The 23,898-nt window shown below is 33.8% G+C and overlaps 3 protein-coding genes and 1 long non-coding RNA gene across 6 annotated transcripts in view; 2 read left to right on the top strand and 2 right to left on the bottom strand.

Moving 5' to 3' along the window:
- Window positions 1-11,464: 11,464 nt before the first annotated feature.
- Window positions 11,465-16,254, top strand: LOC135128245 (eIF-2-alpha kinase GCN2-like). Of its 2 annotated transcripts, XM_064055149.1 has the most exons (16): window positions 11,465-11,654; window positions 11,710-11,804; window positions 11,861-12,096; window positions 12,153-12,842; window positions 12,925-13,122; window positions 13,174-13,540; window positions 13,591-13,716; window positions 13,767-13,902; window positions 13,961-14,174; window positions 14,239-14,369; window positions 14,423-14,562; window positions 14,609-14,796; window positions 14,848-15,063; window positions 15,118-15,408; window positions 15,455-15,612; window positions 16,033-16,254. In XM_064055149.1, exons 4-16 carry the CDS (start codon window positions 12,621-12,623, stop codon window positions 16,118-16,120), a joined length of 2,475 nt encoding a protein of 824 aa, XP_063911219.1. In that variant the 5' UTR covers window positions 11,465-11,654; window positions 11,710-11,804; window positions 11,861-12,096; window positions 12,153-12,620; the 3' UTR covers window positions 16,121-16,254. The 2 variants fall into 2 exon arrangements, with proteins under 2 accessions (XP_063911219.1, XP_063911214.1); XM_064055144.1 differs by having other exon boundaries at window positions 11,710-12,842.
- Window positions 16,255-16,742: 488 nt separating this feature from the next.
- On the top strand, window positions 16,743-17,808 carry LOC135145698 (protein SHQ1 homolog). Its single transcript, XM_064077866.1, has 3 exons — window positions 16,743-16,857; window positions 16,914-17,484; window positions 17,538-17,808. The coding sequence occupies exons 1-3, from the start codon at window positions 16,827-16,829 to the stop codon at window positions 17,593-17,595; spliced, it is 660 nt and encodes a 219-aa protein (XP_063933936.1). The 5' UTR covers window positions 16,743-16,826; the 3' UTR covers window positions 17,596-17,808.
- Window positions 17,783-18,427, bottom strand: LOC135145789 (uncharacterized). The gene is made up of 3 exons (XR_010283573.1): window positions 18,244-18,427; window positions 18,029-18,157; window positions 17,783-17,976 (listed from the first exon to the last, which is right to left on the bottom strand). It is a non-coding gene; the product is annotated as an uncharacterized LOC135145789 (long non-coding RNA).
- Window positions 18,428-22,294: 3,867 nt separating this feature from the next.
- Window positions 22,295-23,898, bottom strand: part of LOC135128234 (ras association domain-containing protein 10-like) — a 63,731-nt gene continuing 62,127 nt past the window's right edge. For both annotated transcript variants that reach the window (XM_064055134.1, XM_064055141.1), the window contains 4 exons: window positions 23,497-23,622; window positions 23,223-23,446; window positions 22,944-23,169; window positions 22,295-22,891 (listed from right to left, as the gene is read on the bottom strand). In XM_064055134.1, coding sequence (XP_063911204.1) covers window positions 22,397-22,891; window positions 22,944-23,169; window positions 23,223-23,446; window positions 23,497-23,622 — 1,071 coding nt within the window. In that variant the 3' untranslated portion in view covers window positions 22,295-22,396. The remainder of the gene's footprint in view (window positions 22,892-22,943; window positions 23,170-23,222; window positions 23,447-23,496; window positions 23,623-23,898) is intronic.

The following is a 23,898-nucleotide window of genomic DNA, read 5'->3' as shown; positions in this document are numbered from 1 at the left end:
CGATTGTTCTGATTCATACCAACATCTCCAAAAATAAGTAAATTTATCGCCCGCTACATCTCCTCCCTGCTAGGGAAGCAAATGCTATGCTTTAATTAGCATACATTTGATTTCTGACCAGGCAACTTCCTTACCTAAAATTCCTAACTACTATAATCTTTCTTCTGTCCGTCTTGAAACATGGATGGAAAGGCGTCTTCACATAGGGAATGTAGATTCGACCATATCGAGGGAGGATTCCAATTTTCATGTTTGCCAGCACAATCGAGTCGTGTCACCAAGGACTCCTTTTCATTAACTGTCCAGATTGAGATAATTTTGCAGTAACCTCAATCTATTCTCAAGATTCTTAAAAGTTGATGGTCCTTCAGCTAAGTTCTTTGTTTCGGACTTCAAGCTCGCTGGCATGTGGGTCTTCGGATAACATCATTCCCTTGCTCAAGAGTTGACTCTTGACTATACCCACTCGATAATATGTCGATCTATAACACTCATTCCCAATGTGTGTTAGTAAAAGCCTTATACTAAAATCAAAATCCTAATATCTATTGTTAGTGAGAGTCCTCTTTTAAAAAAAGATTAATAATTGAAAAGTAAGACTATGCCAGCAGGGGCAAGTGTTTTAATCTCCGTGATATGCAGTAATAAGATATATATATTTACGCCTCTTTGTAGTCAGTATCATCACTTCGTTTTTGGATGGTTCCTAAAAAATAATAAGACCACGTAACTACTATCTTGGATTAAAAGTAATTATAGAGTTCTAAACTTGCCAAATCTGTATTTGATACGTTTAACTTAAGAACTTTCTTTATATATGTTTATGTAATACCCACGGATACTCGGGAGCTTGTCCTTTGCTCCTTGTATGATAAGCATGACGCGGTGGACTACGCACGATAGATGAGGTTGGTTCATTTAACTCCTATTAAATAAATTCTGAAATAATTAATTGCCCATACCACTGCTAAACATTCTTTTTCAATGGTGCTATAATTCTTTTCGGCTCCTTTCAGACATCTGCTTGCGTACCACACAGGATGTTCGATGTCGTATTTTTGGGCAAGAATTGCTCCTAAAGATACATTTGAGGCATCTGTTACAAGAATAAATGGAAGTTTAAAGTCTGGATACTTTAGTACTGGAGGTGTAATTAATGCTAGTTTCAATTGTTGGAAACTTAACTCGTGATCTTCTTTCCAGCAAAAATCCACATCTTTCTTTGTTAAGTTAACTAGAGGCCTAGATAATTTTGCAAAATTAGGCACGAATCGTCGATAGAAACCACAAAGTCCTAAAAATGCTCTAATCTCACGTGGATTTGTTGGTTGAGGGTACAATTCTATTGCTTTAGTTTTCTCAGGATCTACTTGGCATCCTTTTCCTGATATGATGTGTCCTAAATACTTTGCTTCTTTTACAAAAAACTGACATTTCGTTGGTTTAAACTGTAAATTAGCCTCTCTCATTCGTAAAAATACGTTTCTCAATCGATCTAAATGGATGGTTATATCTTCATTACTAAAAACAATTAAGTCATCCATATATACGAGACATTCAAGTCCTATCATTCCTGAGAATACGGTAGACATTAATCTTTGATAAGTTGCCGGTGAATTTGCCATACCCATTCCTAAACGTTTCATTTCCCAATGCCCGGTAGGTGTACTAAAGGCACTTTTCTCTTGGTCTTCTGGATATAAAGGTATTTGAAAGAAGCCCATTGCTAAGTCCAATACAGAAAATAAGCTTGATCCACGAAGTTGGTCAATTGTTTCGGTTATGACTGGTAACGGAAAATAATCAGGTTTAGTAATCTTATTAAGTTCTCTATAATCAATACACAATCGGAATTCAGGCTCTTCTCCTGGATGTCTTTTTTTTTCTACTAGCAAGACTGGAAAAGACCATGGTGAAGTACTTTCTTCTATTATGTTATTATCTAACAATGTTTGTATTTCCTTATCTAAGATCTCATGACGATGATAAGGTACTCTATATGGTCGTTTACTGATGGGTGGAACATCTTCCGTGATAATCCTATGCTGAACTTTATTAGTGCATTTTAAAGGTTGGCTTGGTGTTTTAAATATGTCAACAAACTCTCTAATCAATTGTTCCAATGGTTCTGCGATTTCTTTATCTTCCTTGGGGTACCTTAGAATATCCAATAATTCCTGAATTTCTTCTTCAGAGATTTCTTTTGTTATTAAATCATCTCCATTTTTATTCTCTTGTATTCTTCTTATAAATGAATAAGTTCCAATTTTAGTTCCTTTTTCTAATTCTATTGGATGTGGCAACACATTCACTAATAAAATCACAATCTCTTTTTCTGCTCTGTTACAACTTCTTGCCAGCCAAAATAACGACTCAATAGTTGGTGATAAGGGTTCTACGATAATTAACTTTAACGGATCCCAATAAGTGACTAAGGCCTGACATAATTTGCGACAGTTAGGAGGGATTACTGTTCTTGATGTTAAATATAATGGATATCCTTTGTTTATTTTATCATCCATTCCTAACTCAGCGACTAAGATCATGTCGGGTCTATTTTCTTTTACAATCTCCTTTTTGTATAACTTCTTTTTAACTTTTTCACTAGTTTTCAAGTTATTGACACCTATACTCGGTCTTTCTGACAAAAAGTGGTGACACGGTTGGCCAGACCATTTAGCAGATTGTGCCTTCATGGCATCTTTTGTTACTGACCTATAACAATCATGCTCACTCGAGTTCTCAATTTCCTTGACCTTGCTGTCAAGTATTAAACAACTGTCAGTTTCCTTTACTGACCTAAAACTTTTTTCAGTCCTCGAGGACACAGAACTATCGCGCCACTTCTGCTCCTTAGAACTAAATAACTGCAGTTTAACAACATCATTAATAACATCACCTTCCCATTGCACGGGTAACTCTGGCTTCATTGAGCCTACAACCCCTTTCTCGGGTAACACTAGCTCCTTTACTGAGCAACCAACAACCCCTTTCTCGGGTAACACTAGCTCCTTTACTGAGCAACCAACAACCCCTTTCTCGGGTAACACTAGCTCCTTTACTGAGCAACCAACAACCCCTTTATCGGGTAACACTAGCTCCCTTGAGCAAACAACCCCTTTCTCGGGTAACACTAGCTCCTTTACTGAGCAACCAACAACCCCTTTCTCGGGTAACACTAGCTCCCTTGAGCAAACAACCCCTTTCTCGGGTAACACTAGCTCCTTTACTGAGCAACCAACAACCCCTTTCTCGGGTAACACTAGCTCCCTTGAGCAAACAACCCCTTTCTCGGGTAACACTAGCTCCTTTACTGAGCAACCAACAACCCCTTTCTCGGGTAACACTAGCTCCTTTACTGAGCAACCAACAACCCCTTTCTCGGGTAACACTAAGTCCTTCACTGGACTCAAAATGTGTTCGCCACTAGAATTAAAAACATTTACGTTGGAACTTAACATTTTTCCTTCAGGTATATTGTTAACCTGGAGCATATCTTCATCTAATTTCATTATTGGGCCAACTTCTTGTTCACTTAACGGCATCTTTATCTTGTCTTCAATTTTTTTATAGCGATTATTGATCCTTATTGAATTATTATACAAACAATCTGAACATTGACATTGTTTCTCAATTTCAGAATCTAATTTTAAATATCCAACCTTGACCTCATCTTCCGTGAGCAGAGTAAATGAAATATCATAAAGTTTAAAAATTTTACGCTTCCAACAAATACTTGCCGAATGTTTAGACATAAAATCCAAACCTACTAGTATATCACCACCAAATCGAATATTATCTTGGACTACAATGAACTTATGATTAAATGTTAAATTAATTTTATCTGTTAAGACCATTACAACCGACCCACACTGAGTTATTGCATTACCTTGTACGTCAACTAATTCAGTATCAGATTTAATTACTTTTGTTATTAAATTTAATTCATAAATTACTCGACTTTTTACAAGTGATATTTCCGATCCGGTATCTATAATTGCATGCAACTGTTTCCCACATTCTGTAAAAATCATAAACGCATTTAAATTTTCGGAGCCTAAATTAATTTTAAAAATAGTTTTATGGTTATTGATATTACTTGGCTTTAATGTGTGACTGATGTCCTTTTCTCGCTCGACCAACACTGGCTTAGTGAATGGATTTTTACGAGTGTTCCGGATATTTACAGGAGGTTTCTCAGCTTGATAAAATCCAACCCTCGAGTTATTATTATTTGGTCGTCTTTGTGTCGTCCAAAAATTCTGCCGATAATTAGTCAGATTTGCACAATTTGACCTGATGTGACCTCTTTGGCCACATTGAAAACAAACTATATTAGGGCATGTAATGTAATGTCCTCTTGCCTTGTGACAATATTTGCAAATATTCGCAGCAAAGCCATAACTAAAACCAGTTGGTCGATACTGATTTAAATTTCTATTATACGGTTGTCGCAGATTCATTCTTGCAGTGTTTTCATTTTTCTCTTTATTTTTCTGATTTGTTGAAAAATAAGTATTTGCAACCATTTTTTCATCGTTTGATTTTAATTCCTTATATGTCCCAACTGCGTTAGATTTTTTATTTAAATTTTCACGAGCATCTGAATCACTGTCCAGTTTACGAATCATATCACTTCGGTTATTTTTTTTCAGCAATCTTTCTATCTGTGATTCTCTAATGGCGATTTTAACTGCTTGTTCAAATGAAATCGGATCACCTGCATAAACTTTTGCTTGTAAATTTGGTAATAGTCCGTTAAGAAATTGATGTAAGCATTCTTCTTGAATGCGTTCAGCCAAAATTCTATCTTTTCTTTGATCACCGGTTTTTTTCCAAGTAGAGGCGGCAATTATTTGTAATCGCTCAGAATATTCTTGTACAGGTTCATCCTGTCGTTGTCTGCAGTTTCGGAATTTTTGGAGAGCTTCACCCGGTAATAATGCTTGATCGAAACGGTTCAATAACGCGTCTGTATGTATTTACTAATTCAATTTTGAGTAATTATTCCCGAACGTTAAAGGAAAGTGAGATTTTAATTCTAAGATGAAGCATGACGAAATTTATGTAACTTCATCATGGTGATCTGCCTATTTTTATTACCAATTCTGGGGTTAGACGGAGTTAACTAGTTTACTTTTTTTTTTAATACTTTAGTTCTCATAAATGAATTTCGTTAAAATAGATTTCCGGCTAATTTAGACCAAATACATCATAAAAAAAAATGGACATTTCAGAACAGACTTTGAAATTTTAATGTTTCTCTCTTTTTTTTTAAGCAAAATATAATCATTATTTAGTACTTTTTATTTTATTTTATTTACAGATTTATGATATTTTAATTGTGTGTAAACTAATACAGAAATAACATCTTTTTCCACAATTTTACCACTAAAGTGCAAATTACTCTTAATATGTGCTTGATCTCGTGATGTGCTTGATATCTTGCGCAAAATTAGAATACTGTTTTCCTTTTAAAAAAAAAAATTGTTTATGGTTACTGTGATTACAAAATAACTCTTCATTCTACTACCAAAATGCACAAATTTAAATACAGTGTGTACTTAAAAAAAAAAAACTGGAAACAACGGAATCATCTTAAACACCTGTCAATCCTCTTTCAATTGTTTTAATTAAAAATAATCACCACCTGGAAAATTTATAAAATAACTGCGATTTTGGCCTCTTTTTTTTACGGATATAACTAGATCTGTCAATCTACTAAAATTTATTATTCTATTTATTGATCTTGTCATTTACTGAAATAAATTCTTAAAATAACGCATAATAATTTCCGAAAATAAGGTATTCACGAAACACCATTTTTACTATTTTCATAACATTTCTAAAATTTAATGAAATTTTTGTTTTTTCATGAAAATAATGCACTTATCCATCACATTTTTCAACCGCCCTTTTTTAAACTGTATCTGTGATACTGACATTATGCAAATTTAAAATTTTAATTTCTACGTAACTCAGTATTTTCATCGATTGCAATAACCCTACATAAGCAAGTATTTAGGAAGTAAAATTTACGCATTTTTCGCTCGATCGTAAAATAGTTCAATCTGACCTCATAAGCCATCCCACACACCCCGCACGCATTCACGGTCACTATGGAGTGTGGCTAATGTGTTAATTATGGTCGTTAAAATCGTTCGCGCCAGGTCCGTACTCAAGTATTACCAGTCAAAAAACAAATTCTCGAAAATAACGCTCAAAAGTTCTTACCATTTCTTTTCTCTTTCTAAACAACATTATTTCTCAACAATTATTGAATAAAATATTAAAAATTAAATTTTTCAATTTTTCTAGAACGCACAATTCTCAAACAAACAAAAGCATATACATCCAGTTCAAAAACCAATCCTACCGACTGCGCCAAATTTTCTCCTATATGTGACGGGCTTGGGAGATTTTCAAAATTTAACTTTTGTTAATTTATTATATATAAAACTGTAAAACTCTTGTCGTGGACCTTGTGCCCGACATATAGTGAAAATATTATTTATTTGTTCGTAGGCTGGTTCGTGATGATGGTAACACATTCTAGTGACTGGACAAAGGGACTACTTCAAGTATATGCATTTTGCTTAAATGAATAATTATATTTAATTTAGAAATGAGTATGTACAAAAGAGATTTAGTCATATGAGAATAATTTGGTATAACAATAAATTGTAGTGTAGTTTAATATGCAAATACAATTATCAGAAAATGAACTTCAGTATTGAAACATTTTTAAATAAATTCAAGAAAACCTTATAAGTTTGAAACTAAATCTTTGAAAGCATAATAAAACAAACATTTAAAAGAATCTAAAACAAAAATATAACAAAACTCAAAATTGGTACCATAACTCAAAATTTGGTAACATAACTCAAAATTTGGTAACATAACTCAAAATTTGGTAACATAACTCAAAATTTGGTAACAACTCAAAAACTTGGTAAGGAACATTATAGTAGTTGCGTGGTCAGCGTTCATCAAACAATATAACTGTTTAACTAATAATTTCAATGCAAATTAATCTTTAAAAATAGATATAAATCTCAAAACGTTATCCAATCGAGAATACAAAGGGCGATTTATCATCAAAATTAAATTGAACTTTAAAAATATTAATAAAAACAAAACTTTGAACTTTTTATGAAATCGTGCACATTGTTGGAGATTTTAACACTTACCCCTTTGTGTCACAACACAAACACACACTAAACAGGCAACTGGCTAGAGGACTCTGGTCTTTTTTGGATCTTTAGATCTTTTATAAGTAAAGACCCCTCCAAAGGAGTTGTTTTCGCAAAATTGTTTACAAGTTACCAGTTTATTTGGGGTGTCGTAAAAGTATTTGTGTTTCCACCAAATTAGGCTTAATTAACTGTAATATGAAGATTTTTAGTGGCAAAATGTGCTTTTTGTTAAAATTAACAAATTTAAACCATGAAATTATAAAACTGGACAAAGACATCGTGTCCAGCCAAACGGCGCCAATATTTAACTGTGAAATTATAAACCTTGATTAGAATGGTGTGAAATCATAAAATCCAAGTTTCACAAGGACAACCTTAATTTTTACGACAATGACGATTGTTCTGATTCATACCAACATCTCCAAAAATAAGTAAATTTATCGCCCGCTACACCGTCAAGAAAACTGAAAAAATTTCTTACCATTGTATGTAATGCTGATTTCAATTTTGTTTTTTTTTTTAATTAGTAATGAGATTATTGTAAGAAATGTTCTGTTTGAAAATTTATATAATATTTGAATATCACAAATTTAGACACACAAAGAAACAATAAAGCTTAATTGAGTGAAAAACAAACTACGCAGCAGCGGCGCGAAGGGCATCTCTTCGTCAATATCAATTTGCTCTAACCACGGCCAGAATACTCGCTATGGGGTTTAAATTGCTCGTATTCCTGAGGCCTACTCCTATCCCCGCAAAGGATGCAGACAACTAGACAGGCTGATTGATTTGTGTTAAAAATTGCAGATAAACATTCACATGAAAATGGCAAGGAAAGAAAAGCTTTCAATTCCCGTCACTTCGTCTCCACGCAATCTAGAATCTCCAGAATTTTGACGATAGCAAAATGAGAAAGGAACATGCAAAATTTAATTAACTCTTTCAAGAATTATACAGCTCAAGTTAACGATTAAGTTAAAATTGGTTCAGTAAGATAAAGATTACAACATAGTTTTAACAAATTCATAATAAAATTATAACACATAAAACAAAGTACATACATATGAATTAATACAACAAGAATAAATGTTAAATTCAAGCTGTGAGCAAATAATTCAAGTGTAAGAAAATAACATACAACAAAATTAAAAAATTGGTCGAAGGCTATTTCGACACAGAACTTCGCTCGCCCTTGAGATATAATCCGACAAATCCACCTCTTTAAAAAAATTGGTCAAAAGCTGTTTAGTACTTGCTCATATAAGACTGATTTTGGCAAACGTCATACCTTCTGAGAAAATACAGGGTGGGTGGGCGGGGTTAGTACTTGCTAAGATAAGACTTATTTGCCCTTATTTTAAACTTGTAAAAACTTGTTAAATTGTAAATTTCCATAGTAACGAGTTAAATTCTTAAATCTGATTGGATGTTTATTTCTTAACAACTCAGTCATTAATTTTTTTGAGTCACCCTGTTTAAGCCAATCTAAAAAAATGAATGCAGTGATAAATTACAAGTATAGACTGATTATATTTTGCATATTTTAGGTAGTATTTATCCGGCAAAATTTTGAGATAGCGTCATAAATTTTTTGGAGGTGATAAGCGAATATATTTTGATTAAAAAATTATTATGCTTATCGTAAATTTAAAAAAATCTGCAAGATTTCAAAGCATTCTGTTATGCCGATTCAAAATTAAATTGCAAAATGTTTTCTAATTTTGATTTTGTTCCAAAAATCTGGACATTTCAGGTAGAAACTCAACACGGAGTCATAAACTACATGTGAAGGACTATGTTATTTTATACCATTTCAAACCCTTTTACCATGTACAATTTTGAAGTAACGTCATCACATTATTGGTGGCGATGATTAGACAAATTTTGGTTAGCGTTTTACCATCTACATGATATTCCTAATATAAATACAAAATTTGAAAACAATCGGTCTAGCACTTTCGGAGATACGTGTCTAATAAAAGTGGATACAGAGACCAGGCAGACAGACAGACAGACGGAAACGGCAGACCACTTTTTTCGTACTGTAGGGGTCATGAAACCTCGAGAAAATATCAAATTGGCCATTCGTCGGATGAACTCGATTACTATACTTCCTTAGCTTACGCTCGGGAAGTAATAACTATAACATACATCGCAATTTCGAGTCAATGATGATGATATTAATTTAACTACCCTTAATTTTTTCAAGGCACTTTCGCTCAAAATGAATCAACGTTAAATGTTAATTATTACAAATTTCGAGTGAGAAGTTATGAAGTTTGGATAATGTAATACTAATAACTTAAATAAACACATCTAGAACCTTAAATACATACTTATAACAAATAAACGAAAGAGCGAAACCTGAATAAGTGAATTTCCTGCCACGTGTTTTATGTGAACATCTACATTACTTGAGTTAATCGCAGTAGTTAGAAATCTTAACCTGAATTGTGAATTTACAAACAATAGATAGAAATATTACACGCGTTTATGGAATAGTCACAGTTTAAAAATCACTATTAAACTGATCTTGCACTACTTACACGCGTTGGACGGAGACAGTGGCGTCGAAAGCGATTAATTTTTGTATCACTAACTAAATTAGACGTGACGCTGATGAGCAAAAATAGGTCGTGAAACCTTTTTTTTTTAATTCTATCTGCATGGCCCTGCATTTCAAACCCCTACCCTAAGCCGAGGGCTTTAACATTTGAAATGCAATGAATTGTTTTATTTTTAATTTTTAATTTGTCAAATGTGGTGTTTTTCTTCTCCGCGCGAAATTTAAATTTCAAATTCAGGAAATAACAAAATTTTGACTGAAAAATAAGCCCTGAAAGGGTGTTGTTTGAGGTTCAGGAATTCTCCAATAGGGGGGAGAGGGTTAATATTAATCAGTGAGAAATAGCATTTATCTCAATTTTTCAAATATAAGTGATTTTTGAACCAATTTAGCATGAGAAGTGCCGCAAAACATTTTAAATATCATACGCAATGCTAAATGATAGGTTAAGAAGAAAAGATAAGAAACTTAAATTAGAAGGCAAAACTGTATTTTCCTACGAGCAAGAAACTGGCATGTTAATTATATTCTCAAAATATCGAATAAAAAAAAATTAGTATCATCAGTATTACCGATGGCTGTGATCGATATTATAATACTACAAGGGGAGGTAGTGTCGATTGAAATAACACTTGTCACTTTATTTTTCATTAATTGCTACTAAGATTTATGGTTCTAGAAGGTTATATTTTGTTGATCTGACATATTAATAGTTATTGTTCTAAAATAAAAAGTTTATTTTTGCACTATCATTCATTTTATTGTAAATTTTCCCTGAAATGATCGGTATTTATCTGCTTTCTCTTATTCCAAAAGCTTTAGAATGATTGTGCATAGTTTAAACATGTTCTAAGAATACAGCAATATTTTGATTTGTATGATATTGTACGTATTAAAATTAATAATATATCTGTGGTTACTAAAAAGTTGTGTGAAAAAGATTAAATGAATAATCTCTAGTGAAAATACAGATGTTGTGGTTTTGCTTCAGTATTATTCTTTCATTTTTTAGAATTACTACCCACAGTGAAATAAAGGTATGAAAGGCGTTATTATCGTTTATCTCAGAACCAGCTCTTCTGAGAAGTGAGAAAATTAGTTACATTGTGTATGTCAAAAATAATGAATCTATCCTCAACAAAATGTTACTAAATTTTAGAAGCAAAGAAAGTTCTGCGTAAATGTATTTTTCGAATGATTAAGACATTATTTAAATCGCTTAATGCTTAAAATTTTTATTTATTACAGTAAAACCAGTGAATGAGTGAAGAGTGTGTTGCCTACTTTGAATTTTATAGCAGCCACGTTATCAGAGTGAGAGCATGTAGACGTAGCTGTAGTGCCGTGTGCAGTGTGTAATAGTAATAGGAAGCTTCAATTTTTGAATTTATTTGAGATTAAAACATGAAAACTGTTATTTTATTAGTTAAAAATGTGTTAATACGAATTAGTGTTTTTCAGGTACATAGGTCGGAAACAAATTTCAGGTTTACTATTGTAACAACAAAGTGTAGAGTATGCAGCGGTAACAAATTATTAATTTAATATTTTCTCTGTATTTGTAAGTAGCAAAACACAACAGTGTAAGTGAACAAAATATAATTTCTCAAAATCCGTGTGCAATTTTTATTACTTAATTTAATATCTTATTTTAAACTTAATCATAGTTTGAAATAAGCGCGTTATCTACAACTCGCGTGCCGTGTGCAAGTGCGATCTGGTTTTTGTAGCATTTGTGATGTTTATTGTTTTGCAATAAGAAACTAAAATGGAATTGATGCAGATTAAAAAATTCATCTGCATTGCTTTCAATTATGTAAATTAAAGCAATTTCCTCTTAAGTTTAATAGTAATTTGAAATAATCGCGCCACTCACAAGTTGCGTGCCGTGTGCAAGTTTTTTTTGCAATAATAATTTTTTATCTTTATTTGTCTTCTATTTTGCAGGTAAGAATTTCATTTCTCCCACACAAAACGTTAAATGACAAGGAAAATGACCAGTTATAATTGTGGAGTAATTAACGACAGTAATAAAGCGAAATGTGTGGTTTTCACTCCATATGGCGCCGTGAAAATTTTAAATTTTTAAATTTTGTAGGTAATTGAAAGTGAAAGTTATAGTTCTTTTTTTAAACGAAGTAGATGTTCGTAATGTGTACCGTAGCAGATATGTGCTTTTTCTTATTGTATGTGGATAAATATATTTTTAAAATTGATAAACCACTGTTAACTAAATAACACAATTGCACCTATTTATAGAAATGTCGATACCACTGGTATCAAAATTTTAAAACCTTAATGTTGTTCATGTCGAATGATATTCCAAAAATATTTGTAAGTATAATATTATTTCCTTATTTTTATTAATCAAAATTCAACTTCATTATTAGGCAACACGTAAAACAGACTAGAATCTCAGTTTACAACATTTCGTTTTTCTTCGGCAGCAGAAAGGACTTATGTATTACTAGGATAAATAGATATATGGTATATATTTGTTGTGTATTTTGTGTTTGTGTGACAATAACTATATGACATCAAAAAATAAAAAATCAGCCACGTTTTTTATCTTACATATATTTTGACCTTGCCATAGTATGTGGACAGTTCAACTGGAGGTTTTCATTCAGTAGTGCCATAATGAAAGAATCAAATGTTGTTAGCACTGTATTTGCGAATTTCAATTACCAATAGAATTACTATCTACGTTTCCGCGCCATTTTTATTTGAAAATTGAATCCCTATATGTGGAACTTTTCTTGTGGGACTTATTACAATTTATTTTTGAGTTACATTTTATCTCATAAATTTATGCCAAATCTCAGTTATTAATAGTACATATTCGAAATAAAATAAAAATGTTTTATCATTTTGTTATCATGTTATCATTGGCAGAGCATAATAGTGACTCACAAATATTTAGTCTCTCTAACAAAGCAACAAAGGAAAACATGTTCAATGAATCTGTGTCCAGAAGCATCAGCAAAGAAGAAAAAGTGCCAAAATATGTGATAAAATTAGAAAGAGATTTCATTGTTGGTGAACCCTTAGGAGAAGGAGGATTTGCACAGATTGTTAAGGTAACGTAGCTTACAATAAAAGAACACTTTCTTAAGAATCTTGTAAAATCGCTTCATTTTATAAAAGCCAATTTTATTGCAGGCTCAACATAAACTTGATAACAATGTGTATGCCATAAAAATTATCAAGTTCGACTCTGATATCGATGACCTGACGGAAACTGAACGGGAAGTGAAAAATTTATCACAATTATACCATAAAAACATAGTCAGATATTATAATTCTTGGATCGAAATTGCTCGACTTCCCTTGCGTTTAAAAAATTCACTGGACGAAAAAGTAAGATATGTTTTTATTTCATATCATCATTCTAACTAATCATCTCTGTAGTCTTTAGTTTCAGAAATTAAAATTCTGGGCGACAAGGGCTTGTTTGTAAGCGAACCAGAAGAAGAAATCGAAAATGAGGAAAACTGGGAACTCGCTAAGTATTTGTTCATTCAAATGGAGCTGTGTGAGAAGAAAACACTTCGATCAGCGATTAATGAAGATCTGCACTTGAATGAAGATCAAATTGCTAAATATTTTACGGAAATTTGCGAGGGATTGCTACATATACATCAACATAATATTGTCCATCGGGACATCAAACCTGAAAATATTTTTCTTACAGCGAAAAATGAAGTTAAAATTGGAGATTTTGGCTTGTCGAAGCAAATTTCCAAATTTAAACCAGAACAGTCATGGTCATGTCATGGTAAATCTAATATTTAAATATGGGCAGAAATGAAGGAGTGTATTTTTTAGAAGTTATTCCTGGCAAAGAGTTGCCTTGTGGTTCTTTAACAGATGTGTGTGGTACGCCAATGTATATAGCCCCCGAGCTATATAATCGAACAACTTTTAACATAAAAGCAGATATTTATAGCTTAGGTATGTAACGTACTTTTATTGCATATTTTTGTCGTGATTAAATTTTGTAGGGATCACATACTTTGAAATGTGTTGTCAACCAATTAAAACCCACATGGAGAAAAGTCAAATGTTCCCTCTAAATTCGCAAAAATTAAAGACAATTAAGTTCAATAAAAACAATGCAAAGAAAAAATTTCTTCTTAGGTAAATAACTGATCTATATTGTTTATCTCTTTGTTTATTCAATTAGTATTGATTACAGAAAACTTGTTCACCTAAATGACAACGAAAGACCCACGTGTGAACAAATTTTGGACATTGTTAAATCTGCGAAGTCGGTTAAGGAAATTAATGAAATGATTCAACAAAATAAGAAGATTCCAAGGAATCACTTTAAAACATTTGAAAAAATTATGAAGTCTAACAATTCTGAAAATATTGATTTGATTACGTTTTTGACGTCGACGGCGACTAAAGTAATCAAAACACTTTATAAGGAAATACAAAATATAGAAATAGAAATTTATTTCATTTTTGTAGATTTTCGAACAGCATGGAGCTCAAAATATACAAATGCCTACATTTTTACCAAGTTTTAGTAATTATTCAGATAACTTAATAACTTTGCTTAATAAACGTGGAAAGTCTTCGTCTGTTTCCAATACTTCGAGGTAACTGATGTTTCATGGTAGTGTTAAAGGATACTTGACAGTTTTTTCTTTAGAATTGCTTTTTCTTATTACGTGGCAACTAATAATATCAAGAATATTAGAAGGTACTGCATTGGAAAGGTTTTTGAGGAAGGTTATTTTTCGCCAAACGAATATCAAGAATGTATTTTTCAAGCTATATCTTCAGAGCCAGGTAACATTTTTACTAATTCGAATTCACCTGAAAAAACAATTTTTAGAGGATAACGTCATGGATGCAGAAGTTTTGTTCATTAGCAAGAAACTATTGGAAACGATTTTTCCAAGTAAACAACAAAACATTGTCTTCTGCATTAATCACTCGTTTATTTTTTCTACTATTTTAAAATATTGCAAGATTACAGAGAAACATGCTGCAATTTTTACTAACATTATGTTGAATTTTTGCGTAAGTAACGCTGCGTGCAGAAAGTTTACTTTTATTGATCTTTTGTTTTAGAATAAAAGTACAACGGATGAAGACATGCGTTCCACAATTTTATCTGCAGAATTAGACTCACGTATTCTAGATTCTATGAAAGAAATGAAAACTGCTACTAGTATAACACAATTCGAGGAAAAAATTTTTGCATTAACAAAAACAAAATCAAAACACCTTGTTTCTGTTTTCAAGCGTCTGAAGAACATCATTAAATATGCTCAGGAATTTGGAATTGTATGTAGAGTAAATGATAAGAATTTTCAAATTCTATTCTCATATTTATTCTAGGATGCAGAACAGATTCATCTTGACCCTTTTCTGATAAATCGCAGACAAAATTCGGGCTTCATGTTTAGAATTGTGCTCGAAGAGCAGTCAGTTTTGGCAACGGGTGGACGATTTGAATCACTTATAAAAATGTGCAGAACTACCCAAGGATCCAAGCAAAATTCTAAAATTTCTGCCATCGACGTATCTTTCAATGTTGAAAATATTATTAAATTGCTAACAACAGATGATAAACCAAGTGCTGTGGTGGACGTTGTTCTACGTGCGAAAGAAAAATCAACAGTAATTTCGGTAAGCAAATGAGAAATTGTGAAACAATTTTTAAAAAAGGTTTTAGGCCTACAAGAGTCTACTTGCTAGAGGATTGAAATGCACTCTTGTAACGACTCAAGTGTCATATGCTGACATATCACGTCTGAATCCTGTAGTTGTAATAGATTTTGGCGACGAAAATGTGGCAAGAATTATGGTAGCGATGGGTTTACATAAAAATTGGTGGGTATCTACTGTACAAATACCGTGCGATTGAAAATAAAATTAATTGGAGTTGGCGAGTTGGCATTAGTTGTAAAGCTTTGAATGGTACTACTGTTCACAATTTAATGTATATGAATGTCAACGTAATCTTAAATTATGCAGTCACTTTTTTGTCACTGTCCAAATATCTCGCCAATATAAGATATGTGTACAAAATTAGAAAACTCTACGTTGTGTTCTGAAAATGGCGGGATGTCTTCAAATGCAAAGTTCTCATTGACAAGGGTGCAAAAGTGACCATATTTAAATATCACAAATTTACGCAAAACAGCGAGGTATTATAAGGGTGACATTTATTAATTCTCTAAACGTGTTAAAACATTGGTGATTGCCAACGTTATTGAAATGATTTAAATTTTTTTAATTTTCAAATTTTAGGCGATTAACGCAAGTGGCTGACTGCAAATGGACGCAAAATGGTTTTGTAGACTATGTCGTAGCCGTGGTTGGTAGGTTTAAATTTTAAAAAACTAATATAAATTGACATACTTCTGCTAAATACATCCTGGTTAACAACAATGTCCTGTGAGATGATAAAATGTAGTGTAATACAATTTTATGTGTAATTTACCTTAGTTAGAAATTATAAGTTTTATAAGATTTCAGTGTTTATTTTTTTTATTTCTGAGTAGTAAATTTGTGATAGAAGTTGCTCTCTCACAAAACTGGTCATTAACTATTTAAAGGGTTCACATCTCTGAGGACACCCATTGGACATCTGTAGGATGGTGCTCCAAAACTTAATTTTAAGCATCATTTTGCAAAAAGTCGTCTTCTGTTCAAGACACGTTAGGTTATATTTTGGTACCAAAAGATACGTACCCTTCACCACAGGTTTTTACCTAATGTTGGGACAAGAAATGCATCAGTCAGCAAAAACCTATCAATTCATTTTTACAGAGTGACTTTTCTGTTGAATTTGCTAGTATGCATTGGTATTTAACGTCGCATTCTAGGATAGCAACACTAGGACGCGACGTTAACAAATGGTCCCAGACAGCGGCCCTAAATTTAGTCAGTCCTTCTGGAAAATTTAGGAACGATAAGAAAAACGTCATTCTGCGCTGAGTTTGCACACGACATCACACTAATTGTTTATATAGGGCCGCGCAAAATTAACTTTATGCATTTCAAATAAGTGCAGTGGGACATTGTACAAATATTTAAGAACCATGAGCGCCAACGAGGAGTTAATTGCTGCAGGTACGTTTCCAACTTTTCAAAGTCCGTTTCAATTATTCTTAATTTAAAATCAACAGAAGCTGGAAAGCTTTCTCTCGACGAAAAAAAACCAAGCATTGCAGAAAGTACATCATCTTCCTCTTCGTCTTCATCAGGATCATCGTTATCTTCAAAACACCACTGTCCTTGTGCTCGCATGAAAAGTCGTCCCTGTTGTAACCAGTCCTTCGCAGGATGTCATTTTATGCCGCAACCCTGCATGATGATCCCATGGGGTGCGTTCTACGTAGCACCTCCGTGCTGCTGTATGCAACCACCAAGGTGTTGTGCTGCTAAGTGTAAATGTTCGAAGAAAAGTTCTAGCAAGGACAGCAAATCCGACAAAGACGACGACGCTCCTGCGGAGCAATCTGAAGATAAATCGTGCAACTGTTGCAAGGAAGGAAAATGTGAGTGTTGCAAAACCGGCAAAGATTGTGGGGCAGATGATGATAAAGATAGTGTGAAAAGTGAGAAAAGTGCAAAAAGCGACAAAAGTGACGATGACGACGACGGAAAGGGAGACGACGGAAAGGGAGATGACGACGGAAAGGGAGACGACGACGACGACGACGGAGACGGAAAGGACGACGAAGACAAAGAAGACGAGTAATTCTGACCTAAGTGCCTTATGTTTACCATCGTAATTTGCTCTGTTTTAGAAATGGTGAAGGATCCTCAGTAGCACAATTAATTCGGCAATTTTCTAAAGAAGTGTGAAAGGCGTCAATAAGTAAATTGTTTTTGTTCACACCTCTGCGGAAAGTGGGTCGAGTTTATAGTTGGTAAAAGGGGATGTACTTAATGTTTGTTAGATTTAAGATAACGTTGTTTGTCAATATTTGTTTGTTGTGTTGCATAAGTTATTTACGAGCGGGGAAGAATCGTTATAAAAAATTCCAGCAAATAAATCTTTGAAAGGTTTTATTAGTTTATGAGCATGTCGTTTCGTCTACGATTTTTTACCACACGGTCCGGAAGTCTTGCACGCACATCCATCACTCTCCTTTTTGCCAGAGGAGGACATGTCGTTGGATTTGCAACCACATGAATTTTTGTTTTGAGCGCCAGCTTTCTTGTCTTTTTCATTTGACTTAATATCTATAAAGACATATTATTAACAGGTGTACTATAAAGTAGTGTGAATACTTACTTCTGCAGCATGAATCGCCAGTAGAACTCATGTTGATGATTGTCTGTTAAACGTTTGCAAGCGTATGAAAAAATCTTGTGAAACAAAGTGGAGGTGCAAAGTAAATTTTTAATCGAAAAACATAATACGCTGGTCCCAATATGTAGGTAGGCAAAGAAAGATAAGATAAAACCTAAGTTAATAAACAACTGTTTAGAATAGGAAAACATGTTTACCTCTTAGATTAACAACCAATACACTGCTTCAGTTGCAACGATACTGTCACTGACATGTGAAGTACCGCAGAGAATACTATTATTTTTAGCAGGAAGGTTAATTGAAGTGCTTACCAAAAATCAAGAAGAAACAGAAAACAGTAAATTAATACCAATTTACTTAAATTTATACGATGAAGTTTCGTCAAAAAGCAAAAATGGCTTGACAACTTATTTTAAAACAGTATAATTTATAACTGATATATAGGTGGCGTTCTGTTACCAGTTGCTGGGAGTTAAAATATTGTTTCCACCTATTTAAACATTAGATTCAACAGCGTCATAATGAAGATACAAATCCTAATGTGAGTTTGTATTCAATCTATCGTCCACCTGTAGTAACTGATTCTACGTAAAAAATTGGTCGAAAATTATTTCCACAGAACATCTTTCGCTTCTGAAGTACAGTCCAACTAATATTGCTTCTCTGTAAAATTATAAAATTTGATTTTGGGGAATTTTACTTTTTCGTGATAACCTCTATAGAGTAAAAACAATATAAAAGGTATTAGTCACAGTGTAATAGAAAAAACGAAGGTTTCACCTTCTTAAAACAAGACACTTGGGGCCCCCGAGAAGCTTTCGCCTTCTTTAAAAAAGCACATTTGGCACCCCCGAGAAGGTTTCACATTCTTAAAAACAAGACATTTGGTGCCCCAAGAAGGTTTTACATTTTTACAAAAGACAGTTGAGACTCCTGAGAAGATTTTACATTAAAAAAAAGACATTTGGGACCCTCGAGAAGGTTTTACATTTTAAAAAGAGACAGTTGGGATTCCCGAGAGGTTTGACACTTTTGCAAAAGACAATTGGGACCTTCGAGAAGGTTTCATTTTCTTAAAAAAAGACATTTGTGTCTCCGAGAAGGTTTCACATTCTTAAAAAGAGAGTTGGGACCCCCGAGAAGGTTTCACATTCTTAAAAAAAGACATTTGGCGCCCCTGAGAAGGTCTAAATTTTTAAAAAAGACAGTGGGGACCCCCGAGAAGGTTTCACATTCTTAAAAACCAGACATTTGGTGCCCCCGAGAAGGTTTTACATTCTTAAAAAAGATATTTGGCTTCCCCGAGAGGGTTTTAGATTTTTAAAAAAGACAGTGGAGACAGAGAAGATTTTACATTAAAAAAAAGACATTTGGGACCTTCGAGAAGGTTTCATTTTCTTAAAAAAGACATTTGTGTCTCTGAGAAGGTTTCACATTCTTTAAAAGAGAGTTGGGACCCCCGAGAAGGTTTCACATTCTTAAAAAAAAGACATTTGGCGCCTCTGAGAAGGTTTAAATTTTTAAAAAAGACAGTTGGCACCCCCGAGAAGGTTTCACATTCTTAAAAACAAGACATTTGGTGCCCCAGGAAGGTTTACATTTATACAAAAGACAGTTGAGACCCCTGAGAAGATTTGACATTAAAAAAAAGACATTTGGGACCATCGAGAAGGTTTTACATTTTAAAAAAAGACAGTTGGGATTCCGGAGAAGGTTTGACACTTTTAAAAAAGACAATTGGGCCCTTCGAGAAGATTTCATTTTCTTAAAAAAAGACATTTGGCGCCCCTGAGAAGGTCTAAATTTTTAAAAAATACAGTTGAGACCCCCGAGAAGGTTTCACATTCTTAAAAACCAGACATTTGGTGCCACCGAGAAGGTTTTACATTCTTAAAAATGATATTTGGCTTCCCCGAGAGGGTTTTACATTTTTAAAAAATACAGTGGAGACCCCCGAGAAGATTTCACCTTAAAAAAAGACATTTGGGACCCTCAAGAAGGCTTTGCATTTTAAAAAAAGACAGTTGGGATTCCCGAGAAGGTTTGACACTTTTAAAAAAGACAATTGGAATTGGGACCCTCGAGAAGGTTTCATTTTCTTAAAAAAAAGACAATTGTGCCTCCCAGAAGGTTTCACATTCTTAAAAAGAGAGTTGGGACCCCCGAGAAGGTTTCACATTCTTGAAAAAGACATTTGGCGCCCGTGAGAAGGTTTTATATTTTTAAAAAAGACTGTTGGGACTCCCGAGAAGGTTTCACATTCTTAAAAACATGACATCTGGGGCCCCCGAGAAGGTTTCACTGTCTAAAAAAAAAAACAGTTGGGACCCCCGAGAAGGTTTTACATTTTTAAAAAAGACAGTTGAGACCCCCGAGAAGATTCCACATTAAAAAAGACATTTGAGGCCCCCCAGAAGGTTTGACATTAAAAAAAAAGACATTTGGCGCCCTCGAAAAGGTTTTACATTTCTAAATGAAAAGGGGCGTGTTCTCACCTTTTCGAGGAACTCGGGTAATTTCATCAATAAAAAATTTCTTATGACGTCATAAACATAGATAATACACAATGCCAGAGAAAAAGAGAAAAAAATAATGAAAGGCCAAGTTTGGAGTCGAACGCACGACGTCCGGTCCGCATTCCTGACTCACCACTAGATCATAACCGGGATGCCTTACGCTAATGATAAACCATTATTTATTATATTGTAGCATTATGTTTTTATAAAAATTTTAACGGTTAGGGAAAAACTGAAACTCCATGATATTTCTAATATACACACAAAATTTGACAACAATCAGCAGTTTCGGAGATTACGTGTCTAATAAAAATGAATACAGACACCAGACAGAGAGACAGGCAGACAGACAGACAGACGGAAACGGGACACTACTTTTTTCGTACTCTAGTGGTCATGAAACGTCGAGAAAATATAAAAGTGGCCATTCGTCCGATGGACTCGATTACTATACTTTCTTAGCTTACGTTTGGGAACTAAAAATGTATAAAATTCTTATTAGAGAACAAATGATAAAGATTATGTCCTGCTCCTTCAAGACAACTAGTTGGCTAAATTTGCGTATAATTCTTCGGAGCCGGTTACATTGTGTGTGTGTAAAAGGTTTGCAGATGAAATCATATTACATTTCCTGATTCATTTTCTTCTCGTTGTTTCTTTTTCCGAAGGTGACTAAGTCGTTAACGAGTTCGAACGTTAATTTGGTATTGGGAAAAATCACACATGAAGGTGGAATATCGTAGGTGTCCAGACCTTCCTGGAAACATCCACACATACTTAAATGCGTCATGCTGCAGGTGTACATTTTTATAAGAAAACCCCCACTGATGGTCATTACGTGAAGTTAAAATGCTGTGAGTCTCCAGTTCTTTTAAGAAATTTCCAGTAACAGTCACCAAGGAAGAAGGAAATGCAGGTGTTCGATTTCATCCACAACTTTTCCACATACAGACGTTGTGCCATAGTAACGCTGTACATTCTTTTAAAAACATCCTTGAACAACAGAAATATACTAATTATTATAAGTTCAAATAACTTGATGGCGGGAGTATATAAGACCCAACAAATATTCGTTTTTCTGAAGGCAGAAATTAATTTACTGGTTCTTTCCCATTGTTTCGTAATAATAAATTTTTGTTTTGATATTTATCATCATTGTTATCACATAATTAATCGTTTCTTAATTGCCAACATGTCCTTTTGTATCATAATTAATTTTAAGGACAAATATGTATCAGTTATAACGGTTCATATACATGGTATAACCTTAAATATAACTTCGGTTAGTTTTATTTCGTAACCTTAAGTTCGATATGTAGATGCGATTAGCTAAGTATATGTTTTTTTTACAGTACTTTAGCCTATTGTGTTTTTGGTTCTTTGAAGAACAAGTTCCGCATGTCTAAAAAAAGGACTTCACCCATTCTCTTTTCCTTTGTTTTCTTCTTTGAACCTCGTTCTGACGTGAAAACTAGTTCCAGTGATTACTTTTGATTTATACTACTGTAGGCTGTAGGCACATAACACTTACTTTGTAGTAGATTATGTTAATGTTAACACACATTTTAGGAACTAACTTCCGTTAAGGCCACGTTTACAATGAACAGTTAGTTTTAAATTTTGCGTAATTGTGTTATGCTTTCAAAGAACTTTATGTGCTAAGTCAAAAAGTACACAGTGAAAGTAAATGCAAAATTTTATAAAAAAAACATATATTTCAGATCAAATGACTAACAAATTTCCAACATAAACACGTGAGAAGACAATAAAACTATTAGGTACAAAATATTTGGTATTAAATTAATTAGTAATAAGAAAAACGGAATTGTTTTCGCTATACTAAGGTATCTAACAATTCTTTGGTATGTGAATAATAAGGACTACAACTACTTTCCCCGTTGTGCCTCTGCCTTCGTGAACTGTACATTAAAGCCTGCAGCATCTCGTGTTCTTGGTCTTCGTTAGCAAGATCCCTGTGTAGATTCTCCAAATAATGCCTCCTGCTAAGTAACATTTCCATAGTCTCTTCCAAAACTACCTCGTTGTGTTGCATCTCACACGCACTCTTCGTCATTTCCGTTCGTAAATTCGTTAAAGCTTTCGTCAGATCATCTGTACTAGTTTTGTGTTTGTCGTACTTCCGTAAATTTGCATCTAACCTAACTAAACATTCTTCTTCTTTAAGAAGACGTTTGTTCAGTTTCGCTATAGACTCAAATAACTCTATTTGTTCTCTAATGGTTGCTTCACTAACGGTAGAGCTAGTATCATCATCCTTAATGTCTTTACTAAACTCTTCCGACGACGGCGAAAAACGCTCAAATGACGTCTGGAATTACAAAACTATCAATTACGATTGACATGCAGCGACGATCACTTACTTCCGTCGATCTCGACGCTTTGTTCGTGTTTGATTGCTCACTGTCTCCTTCCGTCATCACTCCGCTGTCGCTGTTTTTGTCCGTGCCGACATTAGCCTCGTTTTCTGGGTCCACGGCTTCTGATAACCCTTTCAGGTATGTTTCGAGGAGGTAGTTGCTTCCGTGTTTACGTACTCTGGCTCTGTGCGCCTTATCTTCTAAATAGCCGATTTGGTGTTCACTGTGCCTGCAGAAACCGCTAGTCGCGTTATCGCTTATTAATTATCTACCAGTTCTCACCTCAACTTCTTCAGTTGGCGTCTTATTACTTCTCCTTGAGCTAAAACTAGTTTTAATAATTCTTCCGTGCTTGATGGCTGTTTTTCGTTTTGTAAAGCGTGTAGCCTCTTCGGGTGTATAGTCTTCCATGCGCTTCGGTCCGACCATGTGCTAGAATCTGATCTACATCTCGTTCTTCTACTAGGTGGTCTGTCATATTTGATTCGTCTAAGAGATATTTTCACCTGTGAAAAATTTTCTTTTGTTTGTTCATTTTTTATGTAAGTGTACTCACTTCGGGTTGAGCGGTTCCCCAAGCGTTCCAAATATCCAAAATGGCGGAGTGATGGTCTAAAGGTTGCTCTACTCCTCTCCATCGCTCTGTTATGTGATACTGTTCTGGTAAACCGATATGACGCCCCTGCAAGCAAGAATTTTTTAATTGTAGTAAGTTATGGAGCAAGAAGTGAATAATAATAATTATGTGTGTTTGTTATTTCTTTTATGAACAGTCGTGACAATTCATGCAATTCATTTATGAAATTTTCCCATAAAAGAAAGAGTGCTTGAGAAATGTAAATAAAAATTACACTTTACTGTATCTATATACAACAAGCTGAATTGTAAGGCCTGTTTTAGATGGTTTTGGAATAAGTTACGGAAGGTATCAATAGTGAACATATAGGTGAGGCCACTC

The sequence above is a fragment of the Zophobas morio genome, unplaced genomic scaffold (assembly GCF_036711695.1).
Source record: "Zophobas morio isolate AGI-343-1 ecotype UQ-CSIRO unplaced genomic scaffold, CSIRO_AGI_Zmor_V1 ptg000002l, whole genome shotgun sequence".
Classification (NCBI taxonomy): Eukaryota; Metazoa; Arthropoda; class Insecta; order Coleoptera; family Tenebrionidae; genus Zophobas; species Zophobas morio.
Note: the sequence above shows the minus strand (reverse complement) of the source record. Positions and strands in the feature narration are given on the sequence as shown.